Source organism: Cherax quadricarinatus, chromosome 23 (genome assembly GCF_038502225.1).
Source record: "Cherax quadricarinatus isolate ZL_2023a chromosome 23, ASM3850222v1, whole genome shotgun sequence".
Lineage (NCBI taxonomy): Eukaryota > Metazoa > Arthropoda > Malacostraca > Decapoda > Parastacidae > Cherax > Cherax quadricarinatus.
In genome coordinates, this window is record NC_091314.1 from 10111629 (window position 1) to 10133991 (window position 22363).

The following is a 22363-nucleotide window of genomic DNA, read 5'->3' on the forward strand; positions in this document are numbered from 1 at the left end:
TTTTCCAAGTATTAGCAGGCAGTTGTGTTACGTAGTTATCGTAGGTAAATGGTCATGTGTCATCATTCCTTCCTTCCTACCGACCTGCATTCCTTTCCTACCTTCCTTCCTTCATCTTTCCTTCCTTCCTTTCATCTTGTCCTTCCTTTCTTCCTGCCTTCTCTTCTTCCTTCCTTCTGGTTTCTATAATATATATACACATATATAGTCACTGGGTACTTTCATATAACTGCTATTATCTTCATTCAGCAAGCTTGTCTTGTGTGTGAGTGTGTGGCTTCTAATTGTCTTGAGGCATTATCAGCAGCTGTGAAAATGACATATTGTCTCATTACTCAATACCCCTACTGCCTGTCAAAACAAAGGGGTTGGATGCTCCCTTCCCCTTCATCCTATTTAATTATCTTTCTCTCTCATTCTCCTTCATTCTTCTGGTATCCTGGGCTATTATCTTCATTCAGCAAGCTTGTGTTGTGTGTGAGTGTGTTGCTTCTAATTGTTCTTAGTCAGGGTAGCAGCTGTCAAAATGACATATTGTCTCATTACTCACTTCTCCTACTGCCTGTCAAAACAATGGGGTCCATGCTGGCTTCCCCTCCATCCTATCTAATTATCTTTCTCCCTCATTCTCTCTCTTTCTCCTTCATTCTTCTGGTATCCTGGGCTATTATCTTCATTCAGCAAGCTTGTGTTGTGTATTGTTCTTAGTCAGGGTAGCAGCTGTCAAAATGACATATTGTCTCATTACTCACTCCCCCTACTGCCTGTCAAAACAATGGGGTCGGATGCTCCCTTCCCCTCCATCCTATCTAATTATATTTCTCCATCATTCTCTTTCTTTCTCCTTCATTCTCCTTCATTCTTCTGGTATCCTGGGCATTGCTTTTGGTCACAAACTCCTCAAAACCATGAAATTGATCTTCACTGACACTTCCATCTGTGTTAGAGCATCACTTGGGAAGAGTAGAGTCCCAGATTTGCCGGGTAGTCACATATTTCTTACTGCTAAGCATGCTGAACAAGGACTACTGAAATAGCATTCCCACAATGCACCACTGGCTCACCGATTTTATTTTATATGGTGCACAGTGACCATGGAGACCCATTATCTCACATGTGGGCCTACCAGCTTTCTCCTGCTTGATTTGAAGCCGTTAGAATTTATGCATATTAAGTCAAACAGTCAAACACGGTGGCTCATAAGATGCACATATATGACCGAAACAGTCAAAGGGTTAAGAACCAAATTATAGTAAAAATATATAGTGGAACCTCGGTTTTCATATGCCCTAGTTGGAGAAAATTATTTTTAAAATGTATTTTTTGTTAATATTTTTGGGTGTCTGGAATGGAACCAATTAATCCATTCCAGACACCCAAAAATATTAACAAAAAATACATTTTATAGATAATTTTCTCCAACTAGAGCATACAAAAAGTGAGGTTCCACTGTTTTAAGATTTGGTACACACTTCAGTGTTTTAGGATTAGTGGATCAACTTTCTTTAATAATAATGTTAGGTAGTTAAAGACGTTGGGCCTTAACAGGACCTGATAAATTAAATTTCAAGTTGTATTGTTAAGTAACAGATACAGTGGAACCCCAGATTTCGTCCTTAATCCGTTCCAGAAGGTCAGTCTAGATCCGAAATGTACGAAAACCGAAGCAATATTTCCCATAAATAATGTAAATTGCAATTAATCCATTCCAGACACCCAAAAATATTAAAAAAAAAAAAATTAAAGAATAACTATAGTTTTACATACAGAAAACAATGAGAAAGAAATATAAATGACTAATGAAATGGATAAATAAACATTTAACATCACACTTACCTTTATTGAAGACTCTTGTTGAGGTATGGACAGCAAGGAGGGGAGAGGGGGGAGGATGAGTAGAGGTTGTTTGGAAGGGGAATCCCCCTTCATAAGGACTTCAGGTATCAAAGCCCTGTCCGGGGTTACTTCTCTTCTTTGTCTTTTACTGGCACTGGGCCCCTGTCACACTAAAAATCTGTCCAGAGAGCTCTTTTTCTGGCATCTCTTTAAGATTTGCCTAAAATGAGACAAGATATTGTCACTGAACATGTTGCAGATATGGTTGTATCAGCTTAGTCAGGGTGATATTTTTCCACAAAAGTTTGCACCTCATTCCACTTTGCACAAATGTCCTTAATCACTGTTTGTGATCTCTTTTTCGTTAGCATATTTACCCCTTTCGCAACATCAGCTTCCTTGATTTATACTTTCTTTGCCAGGATGGAACCGATTGATTTGGACTTGCCATACATCCTGGCGAGGTTGGCCACACGTATGCCACTTTTGTATTTTTCTACAAACTCTTTCTTGAATTCTATTGTGTTTCTCACCTTCTTTACCAAAGGGCTGGCACTAGGAACTTTCTTTGGGCCCATGGTGGCTTATTTCGCAGTCGCACTCAATGAACAAGCACAAAAAACAATGGATTATTACGAAATGTTTCGGATGAATGCTCACTCAACCAGTGACAGAGCCAGATTGAGACATGTACACATGAGTGACGGCATCCTGGGTGGGTGGACATATCTGATATGGATGATTTCTGGGATGAGGTACGAAATCCAGAGCAAAATTTCACTGAAAAAAGTGGTTGAAATCTGAATAGTACGATATATGGTGCGGACGAAATCTGGGGTTCCACTCTAAATCATATTGAACTTTTTTCATTATAATCAACTTTTGCTAATTCTCTTCGCTTTAGTTCACCATATAGTATTGTGAAAAAATGCACATTGAACTATTTGGAACTGAAAAATTTACTGTGTGTTTGTATTTGTAATTATAAGTTACAGTGGACCCTCGGTTATTGGCCGTAAGAATATTGTCCTAACTAAACCTAATGAAACACCACTACATCCCAATGACACAGCTAACAAGATAAACGACTTCTTCTCAACCATAGGATCTAATCTCGCCAATAAAATCCCACATACTAATGCCCATGCCGGGGACTACCTAGATGGGAATTTCCCAAATTCCTTCTATCTTGCACCAACTGAGCCCTCGGAAGTCACCGAGATTATAAAGTCACTTAAAAACAACTCAGGGAATCTGTCTAATGTCCCACCATTACTGTACAAGCGAGCGGCCCATATCCTTTCGCATGCTATTTCATTACTTTTTAACAAGTCACTAGAAACTAGCACCTTCCCAAAACTACCCAAGATGGCAAGGGTTACACCAATACATAAAGGTGGTGACCCTACAGACTTAAACAACTATAGGCCAATATCAAACTTACCATTGCTATCCAAAATCTTTGAGAAACTCGTGCACAGGAGACTATATTCATTTATAACAGCACAAAACATACTCAACCCCTGCCAATTTGGATTTAGGAAAAATAAAAGCACTAATGATGCAATCATAAAAATGCTAGATCTGCTTTACACAGCATTGGAAAATAAGGAATATCCACTAGGAATTTTTATTGACCTAAGAAAAGCTTTTGACACAGTAGACCACGACATCCTACTCCACAAACTTGACCATTACGGTATAAGAGGCCATGCGCTTGCTTATTTCAAATCTTACCTTACTAATAGGTATCAGTATGTTACCATTAAAGACACAGCATCAACAACACGGCCACTTGATACTGGAGTTCCGCAGGGAAGTGTCCTTGGTCCCCTGCTCTTCCTCATATACATCAATGATCTTCCAAACGTATCCCAACACCTGAAACCCATTCTCTTTGCTGACGACACGACTTATGTCATCTCTCACCCTAATCTTGCCACCCTCAACACCATTGTTACCGAGGAGCTGGTCAAAATATCGACTTGGATGACAGCCAATAAACTTACGCTTAACACTGACAAAACCTACTATATTATGTTTGGTAGCAGAGCAGGAGATGCACAAATTAACATTAAGATCGACAACACTCTAATTACCAGACATAATGAGGGCAAATTCCTAGGCCTATACCTTGACAACAACCTGAATTTCAGCACCCATATCCAACACATAACCAAAAAAGTATCCAAAACAGTTGGGATCCTCTCCAAGATACGATACTACGTGCCGCAAAATGCCCTTCTCACACTATACCACTCACTTATTTATCCATACCTCACCTATGCTATTTGTGCTTGGGGATCAACTGCAGCAACACACCTATAGCCAATAATAGCCCAACAAAAAGCTGCAGTAAGAATAATCACTAAATCCCATCCCTGGCAACACACCCCCCCCACTCTTCATAGATCTAAACTTACTCCCTGTTCAGTACATCCACACTTACTACTGTGCAATCTACATCTACAGGACCTTAAACTCCAATATCAACCTTGACCTAAAACACTTTCTTGATAGTTGTGACAGAACCCACAGGCATAACACCAGACACAAACATCTCTACGACATTCCCCATGTCCGACTAAACCTTCACAAAAATTCAATGTATGTCAAAGGCCCTAAAATCTGGAACACCCTACCTGAGAACTCTAGAACTGCAGACACATTCATCACCTTCAAAACTACCATTAGAAAACATCTTATCTCCCTGATAAACCCCATCAACTAACTACATGAATACCACCTGGTGGTTCACACTTACACTCACTCACCCATTTGACCATAAACAGAAATATTAATCTCAATCTTAAAATAATGAATCCTATGATACTCCAATACTGAAACTATGTACTGTGCCAAAACAAAAGCATTCACATTGCTAAACTCACAAACTAGTATTTAGTCACTTAGCCATAATACCAACTTACCTCATAATTTGTAATATTTTAAAATAAAGAATTAAACTAAGTTTGCCCGAAATGCCTAGCCATGCTAGGTGTTCTAGTGGTACACTCTGTAATCATTATTTAACTACATGTAAACCACACAACAACCAAATTCTGTAAATTCAACATTGTAATCTTTATAGAGAATAAACTTTGAATTTGAATTCCAGAAGTTTGGCTGATAACCGAAATGGCCGAAAACCGAATTAATATTTCCCATAAGAATTAATGGAAATACAATTAATCCGTTCCAGACAAAAATATTCACAAAAAAAATAATTTTTTTTTAACAATTATGTAAGTTTTACATACCTTTATTGAAGGCTAATGCTGGCTTCTGGAAGATAGGGAAGAGGTAAGAGGAAGGAGTTAGTGTTTGGAAGAGGAATCCCCCTCCATAAAGACTTTAGGTAGCAAAGCCTTCTATGGGGTTACTTCCCTTCTTTGTTTTTTAATGCCACTAGGACCAGCTTGAGAGTCACTGGACCCCTGCCTCACAACAAATCTGTCCATAGAGGTCTGTTTCTGGTGTCTCTCTAAGATTTCCCTGACGTGGGATAGGGTTTTGTCACTGAACGTGTTGCAAATATGGCTTGTTTCACATTGGTCAGGGTGGTGTTTCTCTACAAAACCTTGCACTCTAGTCCACATTGCACACGCCTCTTTAATCTGTCATTTACTGCTACAGTACATTCATTACTAACCTTAAAATATTTGTAGTCTTAATGTAGGGCAAGAGGTGAGTAGTATTTATTTGTAAGAAGTCAGTGTAGGTAGCAGTAGATATAGGTACAGTACACATATGTAGGCCCCCCCCCTGGGCTACACTACACAGCTATATTACAATACACAGCCATATTATTACACTACACAGCCATATTATTACCACATTCACTGAGTTTAATTGTTTCTAACAACTACCTTTAGATGCCATCATAAACAAAGGGAGAAGTAATGAATAATTTATGCCAAGAATTGTAAACAAATGCATATGAAGGGTGGTTACTGCACCAGTCACCAGATTCACAGTTTTCTCTAATGCTGCATCAGAGAAAACGTAATGTTTACTCTCCATCCTACTCTCCACTCGATAATATATAAACATTGCATGTTTATATGCTACATGATATGTAATGTGTTTCTTATATAATTTTGAAGAAAATATCATAGATGGATTAATGAAAATGTCTATATTAATGTAAAATAAGACATTTAATGTACCAGTGATTATTATTAAATATACATCGCATATAAGCATTGCATGTTTTCATATACTATATAATGTGTTTCTTTGGGCCCATGGTTGCTTATTTTGCAGTTGTACTCGATCAGTAACCACAAAAAACAATGGATTATAGCAAAATGTTTGGATGAATGAGCAGAAGCTTCCTCACGCACCCAGAGACAAAGCCAAACTGACTCGCAAGTGGCCCTAGCCGACGGATGGATGCCTCCTAAATGGCCAATAACCGAATTAACGGCCGATAACCGGGCGCCGAAAAACCGGCCGATAACTGAGTTGGCCGATAACCAGGGGTCCACTGTACTTGTCTTCAGTATATTGAGTGATGTTAAAGGTTTATCTGGATGTGGTTCCTCTAACAGGTTTATTTTATTTTGACAAAATATGTCTCGACAGATCCTCAGATGACCTTCCAGCTGCAGCTGCAATATCTGTAGGAATGCGGACGTCCAAGCCAGCCTCTTCATGCTTTAAGAAACATCTTGAGCCCTTTGCTAACCCCAATGATGCCCTAAAGAATGCTCATCAGCTTCTTAATTCTGCAGACTGGTTAGTAATTATGACAGATTTATTTTTACTGTGTTTAGATAAACAGTAGATGTCAGTTAACATGCTATCTGTTAACATGTTTTTTTTTTCACTGATTGTTAAATTGCAGTATTAATCGGCTTACATAACGGAGTACTTATAGGGAAAAATGTGGCATGCACCAGGTTCTTTCTCTCCATTATTTTTCTCAGGTGGCCTACGTAATGTACACTACCTCAGTGCTCTGTTTTATGTGTCCAATACAATACTCAGTCTGTGGTGGTAAATAATTTTTTTTTGTCATCCTTTCTCATCTCTGGCTAGTAAGCATGGCACCCAAGAGGAATATGAGTAATCCTGGAAGTGCAGAGAAAAAGTGTAAATGTGAAAGTCTTGATGTTATAAAGAAAATTGAGATCCTAGATAAGCTTAAAAGTGGTGCAAAGGACCCTGTCAGCTTGCTACTTTATGGTAATGTGTCAAGCTATTTGCTACTCCAAGACTCCCTGTGCTAGGAAAGGTACAAATAAAATCACCTTACCAGTGTATGTGGAGATCAAACCAGTCAGTATGGATGACAGAGGAATTATTTAATGACTGTTCAAATATCACTCTATTCTCAAAGTCATGTTTTACCTGTGCAACAACAACCTTGCATTCAAGGTTCTCTTTACTTTTGATAACTCCCATACTCATTGAGAAGTTTTGGTGGAAGTGCATCCACATGTAAAGTTCTCTGCTTTTTACCTCCAGATAAAACATATTTAATGGAGTCACTGGATCATGGCATTATTAGGACATTTAAGTGTACCTACACAAAAAGTGATGTGGAAACCTGTTGCAGCAATAAATGTTGACTCTGACCTTGGAGTGCCAGACTTTTAGCATAAATTTAATGTTGCAGAAGCCATCAGCTATGTTGGAAGTACATAGAATGAATTACCCCAATCAACATTAAATGGAAGCTGGGAAAAGTTATGGTCTAGTGTGGGGAGTACTTTCATAAGTTTTTCCCTTAGTTGAGAGCCAGGTCTGGGAAATTGTTCAGCTGGCCAAGAGATTATCAGGTGAGGGCTTTGAAGATATGCAGGAAGATGTGAATTAACTATTAGAAGATGAGGAATAAAGAAGTCCAGAGGAAATGTTGGCAAAGCTTATTGCCCAAACACAAGGGAGGCAGATAACAGATGAAGATGAGGAAGAATAACTTGAAGAAAATGGTTAACATTTCAACAGTTATGTAAGCAGTTCCATATTACTGGTAAAAGTGCAGATTTTTCACTGAAGATCCTGACAGATCTAAAAGCATTGCTCTGAAATGGGGTTTGGAGCACCTGATACCTCATCCTACCTGGAGGTTATTCCAGGGATCAACGCCCCTGCGACCAGGCCTCCCAGTGGATCAGGGCCTGATCAACCAGGCTGTTACTACTGGTCGCACACAGTCCAACGTACGAACCACAGCCCGGCTGATCTGGCACTGACTTTATGTATCTGTCCAGCTCTCTCTTGAAGGCAGCCAGAGGTTTATTGTTAATTCCCTTTATGCTTGGTGGGAGGCTGTTGAAGTCTTGGGCCCCGGACACTTATGGTGTTTTCTCTTAGTGTACCAATGGTGCCCCTACTTTTAATTGGGGGTATTTTGCATTGCCTGCCCAGTCTTTTACTTTTGTAGGGAGTGATTCCTGTGTGCAGATTCGGGACCATTCCTTCCAGGATTTTCCAAGTGTAGGTTATGATATATCTCTCTCTCCTACGTTCCGAGTACAAATCAAATGCTTCCAAGCATTCCCAGTAGTTAAGGTGCTTGACAGAACTTACACATGTAGTAAAGGTTCTCTGTACTTTCTCTAGATCTGCAATTTCACCTACTTTGAACAGAGATGTTAATGTACAGCAGTATTCCAGCCTAGAGAGAACAAGTGATTTGAAAAGGATCATCATTGGCTTGGCATCTCTTATTTTGATCATTCTCATTATCCATCCTATCATTTTCTTTGCACTTGTGATCGTGGCACTGTTGTGATCCTTGAAGGTGAGATCCTCAGACGTTATTACTCTCAGGTCCCTTACATTATTTTTCCACTCTATTATATGGCCAGAGTTTGTAGTATACTCTGTTCTAGTTATTATCCCCTCCAGTTTTCTATAACGGAGTAGTTGGAATTTGTCCTCATTGAACATCATATTGTTTTCCTTTGCCCACTGGAAAACTTTGTTTATATCTTCTTGGAGGTTAACCGTGTCCTCAGTAGATGACAGCCTCATGCAGATCCTAGTATTGTCTGCAAAGGATGATACGGTGCTGTGGGTTGCATCTCTGTCTGTGTCTGATATAAGGATGAGGAACAGGATGGGGCAAGTACTGTGCCTTGTGGAACAGAGCTCTTCACTATTGCAGTCTCCGATTTAACTCTGTTGACCACTACTCTGTGTTCGATTGGTTAGGAAGTTGAAGGTCCATCTCCCCACTTTGCCAGTTATTCCTTTAGCATGTATTTTGTGCGCTATTACGCCATGATTGCACTTGTCAAACGCTTTTACAAAGTCTGTGTATATTACATCTGCATTCTGATTTTCTTCCAGTGCATCCAAGGCCATATCATAATGATCCAGTAGTTGTGAGAGGTAGGAGCGACCTGCCCTGATGATGTCTTATGGTCAGCTGTATAAAGTGCTGTAGGGTAAAACAGACCGAAGATGCGTTACAAAATTCCTTAGCACTCCTGTACAATTATCGACATCAGTGCAAGAACCTTAGTCATCAATCCACAATCATCCACACCAGCTCAGTAGAGCTATTACATCACTACATCAACACTTATATTATTATTATTAATTTTTTTTACAATTTTGGGACCTAAAAAATATTTGGTTGCTTTTTTTAGGAGGGTCTGCAAAATGTTACCCTATTTTTCCCATATGTTCGTCAGCTCATTTTACATTATATTTTTTATTACATGCCATTTTCAGAAATGTAATTATCATGTTCACTAATTGTCAACTTTTTAGTGAGTTTAATATTTTTATTATGCATTCCATACTCACCCTGTGAGTGGTAGTCAAAAGATTAAGGCACATACATAATTGGTCCAGGGACACAAACTTCTAACAGGCAAACAAGTTACAGTGGTAATGAACTATTTACATGTTTATATCTGGTTACAATTGTAATTAGTTATTTATGCAGATGTGAATTTTGTCTAAATTATTAGTTTAAAACATTTCTGAACAAACGATTTTCCTTGGAATTCACCTGCCATACGGTACAGTACAGTACAAAACTAATTTTATTATTATTATTAACACGCCGGCCGATTCCCACCAAGGTAGGGTGGCCCAAAAAAGAAAAACTTTCACCATCATTCACTCCATCACTGTCTTGCCAGAGGGGTGCTTTACACTACAGTTTATAAAACTGCAACATTAACACCCGTCCTTCAGAGTGCAGACACTGTACTTCCCATCTCCAGGACTCGAGTCAACCTGCTGGTTTCCCTGAATCCCTTCATAAATGTTACTTTGCTCACACCCCAACAGCACGTCAGGTATTAAAAACCATTTATCTCCATTCACTCCTATCAAATATACTCGCACATGTTTGCTGGAAGTCCAAGCCCCTCCCTCCAACCTTTACTAGGCCAACCCCTACCCCGCCTTCCCTTCACTACAGATTTATACACTCAAAGTCATTCTGCTTTGTTCCATTTTCTCTACATGTCCGAACCACCTCAACAACCCTTCCTCAGCCCTCTGGACAACAATTTTGGCAATCCCGCACCTCCTCCTAACTTCCAGACTACGAATTCTCTGCATTATATTCACACCACACATTGCCCTCAGACATGACATCTCCACTGCCTCCAGCCTTCTCCTCTCTGCAACATTCATCACCCATGCTTCACACCCATATAAGAGCATTGGTAAAACTATACTCTCATAAATTCCCCTCTTTGCTTCCAAGGACAAAGTTCTTTGTCTCCACAGCCTCCTAAGTGTACTGCTTACTCTTTTCCCCTCATCAATTCTATGATTCACCTCATCTTTCATAGACCCATCCGCTGACATGTCCACTCCCAAATATCTGAATACATTCACCTCCTCCATAGTCTCTCCCTCCAATTTGATATCCAATCTTTCATCACCTAATCTTTTTGTTATCCTCATAACCTTACTCTTTCCTATATTCACTTTTAATTTTCTTCTTTTACATACCCTACCAAATTCATCCACCAACCTCTGCAACTTCTCTTCAGAATCTCCCAAGAGCACAGTATCATCAGCAAAAAGCAACTGTGACAACTCCCACTTTGTGATTGATTCTTTATCTTTTAACTCCACACCTCTTGCCAAGACCCTCGCAATGTATATACACATTTTTTTTTTAACCTGAGCAATTGTTCCCCTCTCACCTTGTGTATGTTAGGATTAAATTCAAATTTATTTATTTATTAATTTGAACATGATACAGAGAAGTACAAAGGAATACAGTTATTAAAGTGCAACATGCCAAAGCCCCTTGTATGCAGAGCATTATGGGCAGCTTAAAATTAACTTAAGATTAACTAAGCAATGATATATTCGGTGGTAAAAACATTATTGTAAACAGATAACAATTTAACACAAATGAGTATTACAAAGACAGGTCATATGATCATTTACTGTGTTGCTGTGAATTCAGTAGAATGGAGTATTCTGTTAGGTAATGTAATTAAAAAATAACAAAGTTTGATTGGATCACAGGTTAGACATTTATGAGATACAATAATGAGAAACATTTATGAGATGCAATTTATGAGATACAATTTTTCAGTATTTATTTAGTTGTGGGTGAGTAAGTGATTTTTGAGAAGAGACTTAAATTTATAAACAGACAGTGTTTCTTTTATATTCACAGGTAATGAATTCCAGATTTTAGGGCCTTTTATGTGCATTGAGTTTTTGCATAGCGTGAGGTGGACACGAGGAACATCAAAGAGTGATCTGTGCCTTGTGTTATGGTCATGTGTTCTGTCGAGGTTGGTAAGGAGACGTTTGAGGGGAGGGTTTATATCAGAGTTAAGTGTTCTATGTATGTAGTAGGTGCAGTAATAAGTATGGATGTTTTGTATGTTGAGTACGTTTAGAATTTTGAATATTGGTGGAGTGTGCTGCCTGTAGTGGGAATTTGTTATCATTCTGACTCCAGCCTTTTGTTGGGTAATTAATGGTCTGAGATGGTTTATTGTTGTTGAGCCCCATGCACAAATTCCATAGGTGAGATAGGGGTAAATAAGTGAGTGATATAGGGCCAGGAGGGCTGACTGTGGAACATAGTACCATATCTTCGATAGTAAATACTGGTAGCACAAGACTATTTTTGCAGTCTGTTCACGTTATCCTGAAAGAGCTTGTCACAGAGAGAAGTTACTACCATCTATATTAACTGCTACAGTCTGAACTGTGCAGTGTTAACTCTCAGACTGAAAATAAATGATGTTCAAGGTTCCAGCTCAATATTTTGTTTGTCAGCCATAATTATGGTGATTTATTTTATTGTCTTACAAAGCTTTTTCTGCTTTTAGTAACTTCATGCTTTATTTCATTCTGGACATATAATGTCTTTTAATAGAGGAATATAAAATTATTTTATGTACAAAGTAATTTTTCTTTTTATATTATACCCGTGGTGTGATGTCAGAATTATTACTATTTCTGCTGGGTTGCAGTACAAACAGTATGGGGCTATCTGCTAGGTTATGATTATATGAGAACTTTTCATGTTAACCCGTAAACGGTCCAAGCAGATCAACGTTTACATGTGTAGTGCTCCAAAAGTAGATCTACGTTTTTTTACATATTTTCAAATATAACAAAAAAAAAAGTAGATCAAAGTTTTTTTTACACATTTTCAAATGTAAAAAAACAAAAAGAAGATCTACTTTTTTTACATACTTTCAAATGTTGAAAAAACGTGTATATACGTTTGGACCGTTTACAGGTTAAAAGTAAAATAGCCTTCGAGATACTGTACTGTATTGCACATCCTTTCTTTAATCACCTTCATGTTATAGAACCTTTATCAAAGTTCATTTTAATCTGAAGGTAATTGTATTCTTTTTTTATTATACATGGCACTATTCCAGGGAGAATCAGGTTGAAGGAATTGAGATGATGGTGAGACTGACTGAGCACCATCCTGAAGTCCTCCACTCTGACTTACACAGTGTCAATTTAGCACTACTCAAGCAAGCAAAAAATCTCCGCTCTCAAGTTTCTCGTGCAGCCATCCAGGCATTTACACGTCTTTTTGATACTTTAAAACGAAACATGGAATCTGTAAGTAAATTGGATCCCTGTTTTAACTTACTACTGAATTCATACAAACTTTATTTGCTACTGTACTAAGTAGAATTGAGAAGACTTTGGAGTTATCACAAGCCTTATTATTAATGATACAGTATATCACTTGGGTAAAGTTGGTGCATTGAATGTAAGGTGATAATTTTTGCTTTTTCTATTTGCTTCACTGCAGTTTTTTGGACAGTTGTTTCTTAATTGTGTTTTATCTGATCTTATACAAAATTTTGGGACTGAACAGATAATGTCCAGAATTAACATTATTTTACTGAGTAAACTTTCTGTATAAAGTCTGTGTCTTATAGAAAACACAGGTCCAGGGCAAGCTTTAATATGTTTTGCTCTATGTAGAGCTTTATCCAGTCTGTTTTAAATTAACATGTACAGGCATTTTAGCTTCTTGATATTTTTTAAACTCTTCTCTCAATCTCCATCCAATCCTTGATTTTTACTCTTTATCTCTCCTGTTTTTCCTCCCTCTTGCTCCTCCTCCTTTCCATTAACCCTTTCAGGGTCGACAGGCCCTCTCCCAGACTTGTTCTCAGGGTCGACAAATTTAAAAAAAAAAAAAAATTATTTTTTCTTATGAAAAGATAGATAATCTTTTCCGGATCATAATGACACCAAAAGTATGAAATTTGATGGAACACTTACGGAATTATGCTCTCGCAAGGTTAGCGGTCTCGACGATGTTTACGCAACAGCGATTTTGCCCACTTTGAGCCCTATTTTTGGCCCATTCCAGTGTACTAGTTGACAAAAATCATAACTATTTCACTAGAACTCCATTATTTTATTGAATGAGTACAAGAAACCACCCATTTACTGATTTCAACTATCCAATAAAGTGGTCAGAATTTAGCAATTTTGCCAATTTCACACAAATTTCAAAAGATGCCAATTTCCAAACAGGGTCCAGAATAAACAAGAAGGACATTCCTGGCACTAAAATAACATTTCCTCTGTTCATTAGTCATGTCCCCATGCCCCTCTTACATTTCTTTTGCTTTCCACTTTGAATTTTTATTCTCACAAAAAATAGATGATTTACTGTTATGCAGACTACTGCATCAGTGTAGAAATGGTATAAATAATATCAGCACACTTGTGAAAGAATATTAGACTCACCAGTTGACGTGTATTGGATGCGTAGCATGATTTGTTTACTTTTTAACTTTGGCAAAAATCGAAGATTTCTGCTACTTTGAGCTCAATTTCAAGGTACTTTTCATTGTAAAACCAATCAAAATCATCTCAATTTCTGTAATATGTCTTCCATTCTTTAAAATGAGACCAGGAAAACTAGAATACCATCATAAATACCATACGAAAATACAGTGCAAAGTTGCTGTTTTAAACCAAAAATACTGTCAAAGTTTTTTTTTTCTCATTATGCACTGTGTGCTGCAGGATTTTTTTTATACTGCACACACTGACCACATAGACCCTCTTTCGTATGTAGGCCTACCAGCTTTCTCTCACTAGATTTGAGGGCGCTAGAATTTAGGCGTACTAGCACGTCAAAAACCCTGGTGCATAAGCCGTACTAGTACGTCAGAAACCCTGAAAGGGTTAATGTTATTACAGCCTCTACTCACTAAATGACAGAGTTTCGTTCCTAAGACCACGTTGGTAAATGAATTCGTTGCTAAGTGAGGAGCATATTATATAATGGTAGTGGGTTTGTGTCAGCTATCTTTGATATTGTTGTAATGTCACCTTTGTTCCATTTGTAACATTTTTGGTATATTTTTAAATATTTTTACAGTAGTGTACTGTATATTGTAATAAACAGAATAGAGGAAATCAGCTCTAATATACATTATTTAGGTATGCATACTGGTCAGAGAGCCTGTCATAAGTTCGAGGCATCGGTAAACGAGTACGTCGCTAAGTGAGGAGAGGCTGTATTATTTAGAGGTAGAAGTTGGCAAGGGAGAAAATAAACAGGAGAGGGTTTTTACAATGTAAAAATGATATTTAGAAGACAGAGTATATGAAGAAGAAAAAGGGAGGTTAAAGGCAGTGAGAAAGTTCAAGGAGAGCAAATGAGAGAATGACTTAAATTTTTATCAGCAAATTTTGCTGAAAATAAGAAATAGTTTTGAAGAGTAATAAGGTGAGGAAAGCCTGGGGAGCAAAGGGATTTAGCAGTTAAAAATGAAAGTGGGATGATGTTAGATGGAGAGGTAGGGGTACTAGAAAGATGAAGAGGATGTTTTGATGAGTTGTTGAGTGTTAATGATGGAGGGGAGGTGGTGATTTCATGCACGGGACAGGGATGGATAACATGATATATGAGTGAGGAGCCTGAGTTGGCTGTAGGGAAAGTGTGTGAGGCAGTAGGTACAATGAAAGGGGGTAAAATGGATGGGATTAAGACAGATGTTAGAAGTAGGTGGGAATATAATGGGCGTGAGCATTTTAGATAGGAGTGAATGGAGACAAGTGTTTTTTTAATAGACAAGGGAAAAAGAGAAAAAGAGAGAGGTTAAGAGAGTGGTGAAGCAATGTAAAAAGAGAGCAAATGAGAGAGTGGGTGAGATGTTATCAACAAATTTTGTTGAAAATAAGAAAAAGTTTTGGAGTGAGATTAACAAGTTAAGGAAGCCTAGAGAACAAATGGATTTGTCAGTTAAAAATAGGAGAGGAGAGTTATTAAATGGAGAGTTAGAGGTATTGGGAAGATGGAGGGAATATTTTGAGGAATTGTTAAATGTTGATGAAGATAGGGAAGCTGTGATTTCGTGTATAGGGCAAGGAGGAATAACATCTTGTAGGAGTGAGGAAGAGCCAGTTGTGAGTGTGGGGGAAGTTCGTGAGGCAGTAGGTAAAATGAAAGGGGATAAGGCAGCCGGGATTGATGGGATAAAGATAGAAATGTTAAAAGCAGGTGGGGATATAGTTTTGGAGTGGTTGGTGCAATTATTTAATAAATGTATGGAAGAGGGCAAGGTACCTAGGGATTGGCAGAGAGCATGCATAGTTCCTTTGTATAAAGGCAAAGGGGACAAAAGAGAGTGCAAAAATTATAGGGGGATAAGTCTGTCGGCAGATGGATTTATGAAGGATGAGGTTAATCATAGAATTGATGAGGGAAAAAAGGTGAGTGGTGCATTGAGGTATATGTGGAGTCAAAAAACGTTATCTATGGAGGCAAAGAAGGGAATGTATGAAAGTATAGTAGTACCAACACTCTTATATGGATGTGAAGCTTGGGTGGTAAATGCAGCAGCGAGGAGACGGTTGGAGGCAGTGGAGATGTCCTGTCTAAGGACAATGTGTGGTGTAAATATTATGCAGAAAATTCGGAGTGTGGAAATTAGGAAAAGGTGTGGAGTTAATAAAAGTATTAGTCAGAGGGCAGAAGAGGGGTTGATGAGGTGGTTTGGTTATTTAGAGAGAATGGATCAAAGTAGAATGACATGGAAAGCATATAAATCTATAGAGGAAGGAAGGCGAGGTAGGGGTTGTCCTCGAAAGGGTTGGAGAGAGGGGGTAAAGGAGGTTTTGTGGGCAAGGGGCTTGGACTTCCAGCAAGCGTGCGTGAGCGTGTTAGATAGGAGTGAATGGAGACGAATGGTACTTGGGACCTGACGATCTGTTGGGGTGTGAGCAGGGTAATATTTGTGAAGGGATTCAGGGAAACCGGTTATTTTCAAATAGTCGGACTTGAGTCCTGGAAATGGGAAGTACAATGCCTGCACTTTAAAGGAAGGGTTTGGGATATTGGCAGTTTGGAGGGACATGTTGTGTATCTTTATATGTATATGCTTCTAAACTGTTGTATTCTGAGCACCTCTGCAAAAACTGATAATGTGTGTGAGTGTGGTGAAAGTGTTGAATGATGATGAAAGCATTTTCTTTTTGGGGGATTTTCTTTCTTTTTTGGGTCACCCTGCCTCGGTGGGAGACGGCCGACTTGTTGAAAAAAAAAAAAAAAAAAGTCTGTTGAGTATACCTGGTAAAGTGTATGGTAGAGTTATTATTGAAAGAATTAAGAGTAAGATGGAGAATAGGATAGCAGATGAACAAGGAGGCTTTAGGAAAGGTAGGGGGTGTGTAGACCAGGTGTTTACAGTGAAACATATAAGTGAACAGTATTTAGATAAGGCTAAAGAGGTCTTTGTGGCATTTATGGATTTGGAAAAGGTGTATGACAGGGTGGATAGGGGGCAATGTGGCAGATGTTGCAGGTGTATGGTGTAGGAGGTAGGTTACTGAAAGCAGTGAAGAGTTTTTACGAGGATAGTGAGGCTCAAGTTAGAGTATGTAGGAAAGAGGGAAATTATTTCCCAGTAAAAGTAGGCCTTAGACAAGGATGTGTGATGTCACCGTGGTTGTTTAATATATTTATAGATGGGGTTGTAAGAGAAGTAAATGCGAGGGTCTTGGCAAGAGGCGTGGAGTTAAAAGATAAAGAATCACACATAAAGTGGGAGTTGTCACAGTTGCTCTTTGCTGATGACACCGTGCTCTTGGAAGATTCTGAAGAGAAGTTGCAGAGATTGGTGGATGAATTTGGTAGGGTGTGCAAAAGAAGAAAATTAAAGGTGAATACAGGAAAGAGTAAGGTTATGAGGATAACAAGAAGATTAGGTGATGAAAGATTGGATATCAGATTGGAGGGAGAGAGTATGGAGGAGGTGAATGTATTCAGATATTTGGGAGTGGACGTGTCAGCGGATGGGTCTATGAAAGATGAGGTGAATCATAGAATTGATGAGGGGAAAAGGGTGAGTGGTGCATTTAGGAGTCTGTGGAGACAAAGAACTTTGTCCTTGGAGGCAAAGAGGGAAATGTATGAGAGTATAGTTTTACCAACGCTCTTATATGGGTGTGAAGCATGGGTGATGAATGTTGCAGCGAGGAGAAGGCTGGAGGCAGTGGAGATGTCATGTCTGAGGACAATGTGTGGTGTGAATATAATGCAGAGAATTCGTAGTTTGGAAGTTAGGAGGAGGTGCGGGATTACCAAAACTGTTGTCCAGAGGGCTGAGGAAGGGTTGTTGAGGTGGTTCGGACATGTAGAGAGAATGGAGCGAAACAGAGTGACTTCAAGAGTGTATCAGTCTGTAGTGGAAGGAAGGCGGGGTAGGGGTCGGGCTAGGAAAGGTTGAAGGGAGGGGGTAAAGGAGGTTTTGTGTGCAAGGGGCTTGGACTTCCAGCAGGCATGCGTGAGCGTGTTTGATAGGAGTGAATGGAGACAAATGGTTTTTAATACTTGACGTGCTGTTGGAGTGTGAGCAAAGTAACATTTATGAAGGGGTTCAGGGAAACCGGCAGGCCAGACTTGAGTCCTGGAGATGGGAAGTACAGTGCCTGCACTCTGAAAGAGGGGTGTTAATGTTGCAGTTTAAAAACTGTAGTGTAAAGCACCCTTCTGGCAAGACAGTGATGGAGTGAATGATGGTGAAAGTTTTTCTTTTTCGGGCCACCCTGCCTTGGTGGGAATCGGCCAGTGTGATAATAATAAGGGAAACTGAGAAACTGGTTAGCCTGACTCAAGTCCTGGAGGTGAGAGAAGCATTGCCTGCACTCTGAAGAAGGGGTGTGGATGCTGCAATTTTTGGAGTGGCTAAGCTGATTGTGATGTCAGCACACTTCTGGTATGACATAGATTGAATGAATGATGGTGAATGCATTTCCTGTTATTTAGATCACCCTATCTTGGTTGGAGATGGCCATTAAAGTTGAAAGAAAATTAGGGGGTAAAAGATAAACCTATAGGGATTAGACTGCCTGGAAACTGGGAGGGTGAGGGGCAATTAGGCTTGATCAAATTCCTTGGATCAAGAATCCCCTCACCAGCATCAAGGAACCTCTCTTGATGGGTTCTCTTCCCATGTCCTCACAGTTCTGACCATCTCTTCCTTCCTCTTATCCTCCCTCCTGCTACTGCATCTCTCTTGTTCACTTTTCCCACCCCTTTTATTCTTGATGCTGTTATGAAAGCACTCTTGCTAGCCCCCAAAAAATGTAACAGGGGTCAACCTGTCATATATAACTCATTAAATTAACCAGGGAATTGAATACTGACTTTTGTGTTAGTTATATACAGGCAAAATTTTATCACCAACAGGACTCTGAGAAAATTGTTGCTATGCTCTTACACCGTACAGCAGACACTAACAAGTTTCTACAGTTGGATAGCCATCATGCTTTAGATGCTCTGGTGGAAAATATCTCCCCTACAAAATCTATTCCAGCCATCATTCAAGAAGGAATCAGGTAAATACATGTATAGTGTACTTTATATATATATATATATTTTTTATCTTGCTGCTGCTATTATTAACCCACATGGGTCATACAGTGTTGCAATGTGGTGGTGTGTGTAAGGATAGGGGTTAGTGGAATTGGAGTTCAGTATGTGCAAAATTAATATTAAAATTCGTGCAATAGGTTAGTCTCTTAAAAAGCCAAAGAACGAGTCTGTGTTGAAGGTAGGATCATCAGTGAGGAGGTCAGTCATTGTGTTATGGCACTGCAGATGTTTAAACTGATTTGTGTGTTCCCTGTGATAAGACTAATGTGAGGTAATACCAAAATTTTTGCCAATACTGATGCCATCAAAATTAGCCAGTACTTACCGATACCAATACTATAAAATATTAGCTGATACCTACTGATGCCAATGATAATGGACTCAAAATAGAGAACAAGTGTTATATAGGAGACATGATTAATGAACAGAGAATAAGTTGTTTTAGTGGTTGGAATACATAGTGTTTATTTTGGACTATTTTTAAATGGGATTTTGTTGAATTTTGTGTAAGAGTGGTTACTTGTGCTCAATCAGTAGAAGGCATATTAGTGAAATAACTAAGAATTTGGTAAAACTGAGCAATGGAATTATCCTAAAACAGGACCCAAATTGGGCAAAATTGCTAAAGTACAAATCATGTCCAGACTGCTAACTTTACACCAGCATGACTCCATAAGTTTTCCATCACATTTCATAATTTTTGTATCATTACCTTTAGAAAAAGATTCTCTACTATTGTCAATACTTTTAATTTCGAGGGTCATGACTGTGAAAGACATGAAATACTTCCTCATCTCAACTGTAAACATGTCCTAACACTTCTCCATCAGCATGCAAGAGAAAAGGGAATTGAAGGTGTGATAAAATTCTTCCTTGTCACTATTATAAATGAGAAAATTGTATAAAGGTGTGATTATATTGCCTGATTAAATACATAAAAGGCATTTGTGAAGGACCTAGGAGTGACAGTGTCAGAGAATCTCACTTTTAAAGATCGCAACAATGAATCTACTACATCTGCTAGGAAAGTGATAGGATGGGTAATGAGAACATTGAAAACTAGGGATGCCAAGCCAATGATGATTATCTTTAAATCTCTTGTTTTTCATAGGCTGGAATACTGCTGTACACTAATAGCCCCTTTTAAGGCAGGGAAAACTGCAGACCTTGAGAATATACAAAGAACTTTCACAGCACTTATAAGTACAATAAAGCACCTCAACTACTTGGAATGGTTGAAGTCCCTTGACCTGCACTCCTTGGAATGCAGGCAAAAAAGATACATCATAATACACACTTGAAAAATCCTAAGGATTGGTCCCAAATCTGCACATGGAAATCACTCCCTACAAAAGCAAACGACTTGGCAGGCAGTGCAACATCCCTGCAATGAAAAGCAGGGGTGCCATGGGTACACTAAGAGACAACATAGTAAGTTTCAGGGGCCCCCCCCAAGACTGTTCAGCTGCCTCCCAGCATACATAATGGAGATTACCAACAGACCTCTAGCTGTCTTCAAGAGCAAGCTGGACAGGCACCTGAAGTCAGTACTTGACCAGCTGGGTTGTGGTTCGTACTTTGGTTTATGTGCAGCCAGCGGTAACAGCCTGGTTGATCAGGCCCTGATCCACTGCGAGGCCAGATCATGGATTGGGCCGTGGGGGAATTTACTCCCAGAACACCCTCTAGGTAACAGTCTGTTTAAATATTGAGTAACATTTAAGCATTAGGATTAGTTTGCCTGAAATGCACTGCATACTAGTGGCTGTATTTTGTCTACCAATATTTTATTATATGTAAACTACATTATTTGAAGTGTATAAAAAAATAAGTAATAGTGATAATATAATCACCACCACCACCTCAGCTGAGCTGCATAATCCTCTCCAAACACGAGAAACAAAGAATTTAAGGTAGGGTAAAACTCTTCTTACTTTTTATGCATGTTGTATACTGATAAGATCATATAATAAATTTATAAGTTACTGACAGTGTATTAGCCATTTTCATTTTCTGTGGACTGAGTGCCATGTCATTTTCTTTGGAAGGAATGGAGACATATTATGTCTCCATTCCTTCCAAAGTTTATTTAAATTAAATAGTTTTTATTTAGGATTTAGGTACATATACATTTCTGAATCGACAAGCAATGACATGTTTATATTTTGTCTAAACTTAATTACTGTATTTTTGATGAAATAAGCACTTATTTTTTTTTTTTTAACCCCTATACTGTCCAAACGTAGATCTACGTTTTTTTTACATGCTTTCAAATGGAGAAAATCAAGGTTGGAGCAATACGAATGTAAACGTAGATCTGCGTTTGGATAGTTGAGGTGCTGTGTACCTAGCCCTGTTTTTTCCCCATATACTATGTGTACAGTATTTCATAGTGCCAGCTGTCAATTTCAGGAACACAAGAATCATGTTATGTAAGATTACCTGAACTCTCATCAGAAGTCTTGCCAAATGCCCTTTTTTTTTTTCCTTAATGTTTCACTGCAGGGTCACCTGACATGCCTTAAGATGGCCCAGTTTCCATCAGCTGGAGTGGCCCAGCCTCCACAGCACTACTAATGGAAACAGTTAAAATGACCCTCCCTCCTGAAAGGAAATAAAAAAAAAAAAACTTGTTAGACCAAGGCAGGGAGACCCATAGAAAATTTTAAGTGGTAAAGAGTTGAATTAATTCAAAGCATGCACAAAAACAGATGAAAAATGAATAATTAATATAAATGGGGGTTAAGATAATCCTGATATGTATCTTAACAAGACAGGAAGCAAAAACTTGCAGTTGTGAATATGCTTTTATTTCAATGCAGGTTCCCCTCACTTTATGCAAATTTGCTGTTATGTGATGTTTTATTGGTGTCAATAATTTTGTACATGCAATATACATTTGCCATACGAGATTGGTGTGGTTCGTAAAGAGTACTGAAGATTATTACGTGCAATTTTTCATGACCTGTTTGAACCTGGTACCACTGCATGAGCATTGAATGTAGCTACAGTATATTATTATTATAATCAAAAAGAAGTGCTAAGCCACAAGGGCTATACAGCAGCTACAGTATTAAACAAGAGATGTAATCATAATATGAAGGTAGTACTGTACCTTCTTGGCCACTTGTTAACTATTAACTTCTTACTATATTAATGCTCTACAAATCTTGCCTATAGGTGATAACATCTCGCATTACT

At 38.6% G+C, this 22363-nt stretch overlaps 1 protein-coding gene across 4 annotated transcripts in view; it reads left to right on the forward strand.

Annotated features, from left to right (window-relative positions):
* The window catches only part of LOC128685596 (TOG array regulator of axonemal microtubules protein 1), a 398406-nt gene that overhangs the window by 371377 nt on the left and 4666 nt on the right, over positions 1–22363 (forward strand). For all 4 annotated transcript variants that reach the window (XM_070087883.1, XM_070087884.1, XM_070087885.1 and 1 more), the window contains 3 exons: positions 6424–6576; positions 12681–12873; positions 18977–19125. In XM_070087883.1, coding sequence (XP_069943984.1) covers positions 6424–6576; positions 12681–12873; positions 18977–19125 — 495 coding nt within the window. The remainder of the gene's footprint in view (positions 1–6423; positions 6577–12680; positions 12874–18976; positions 19126–22363) is intronic.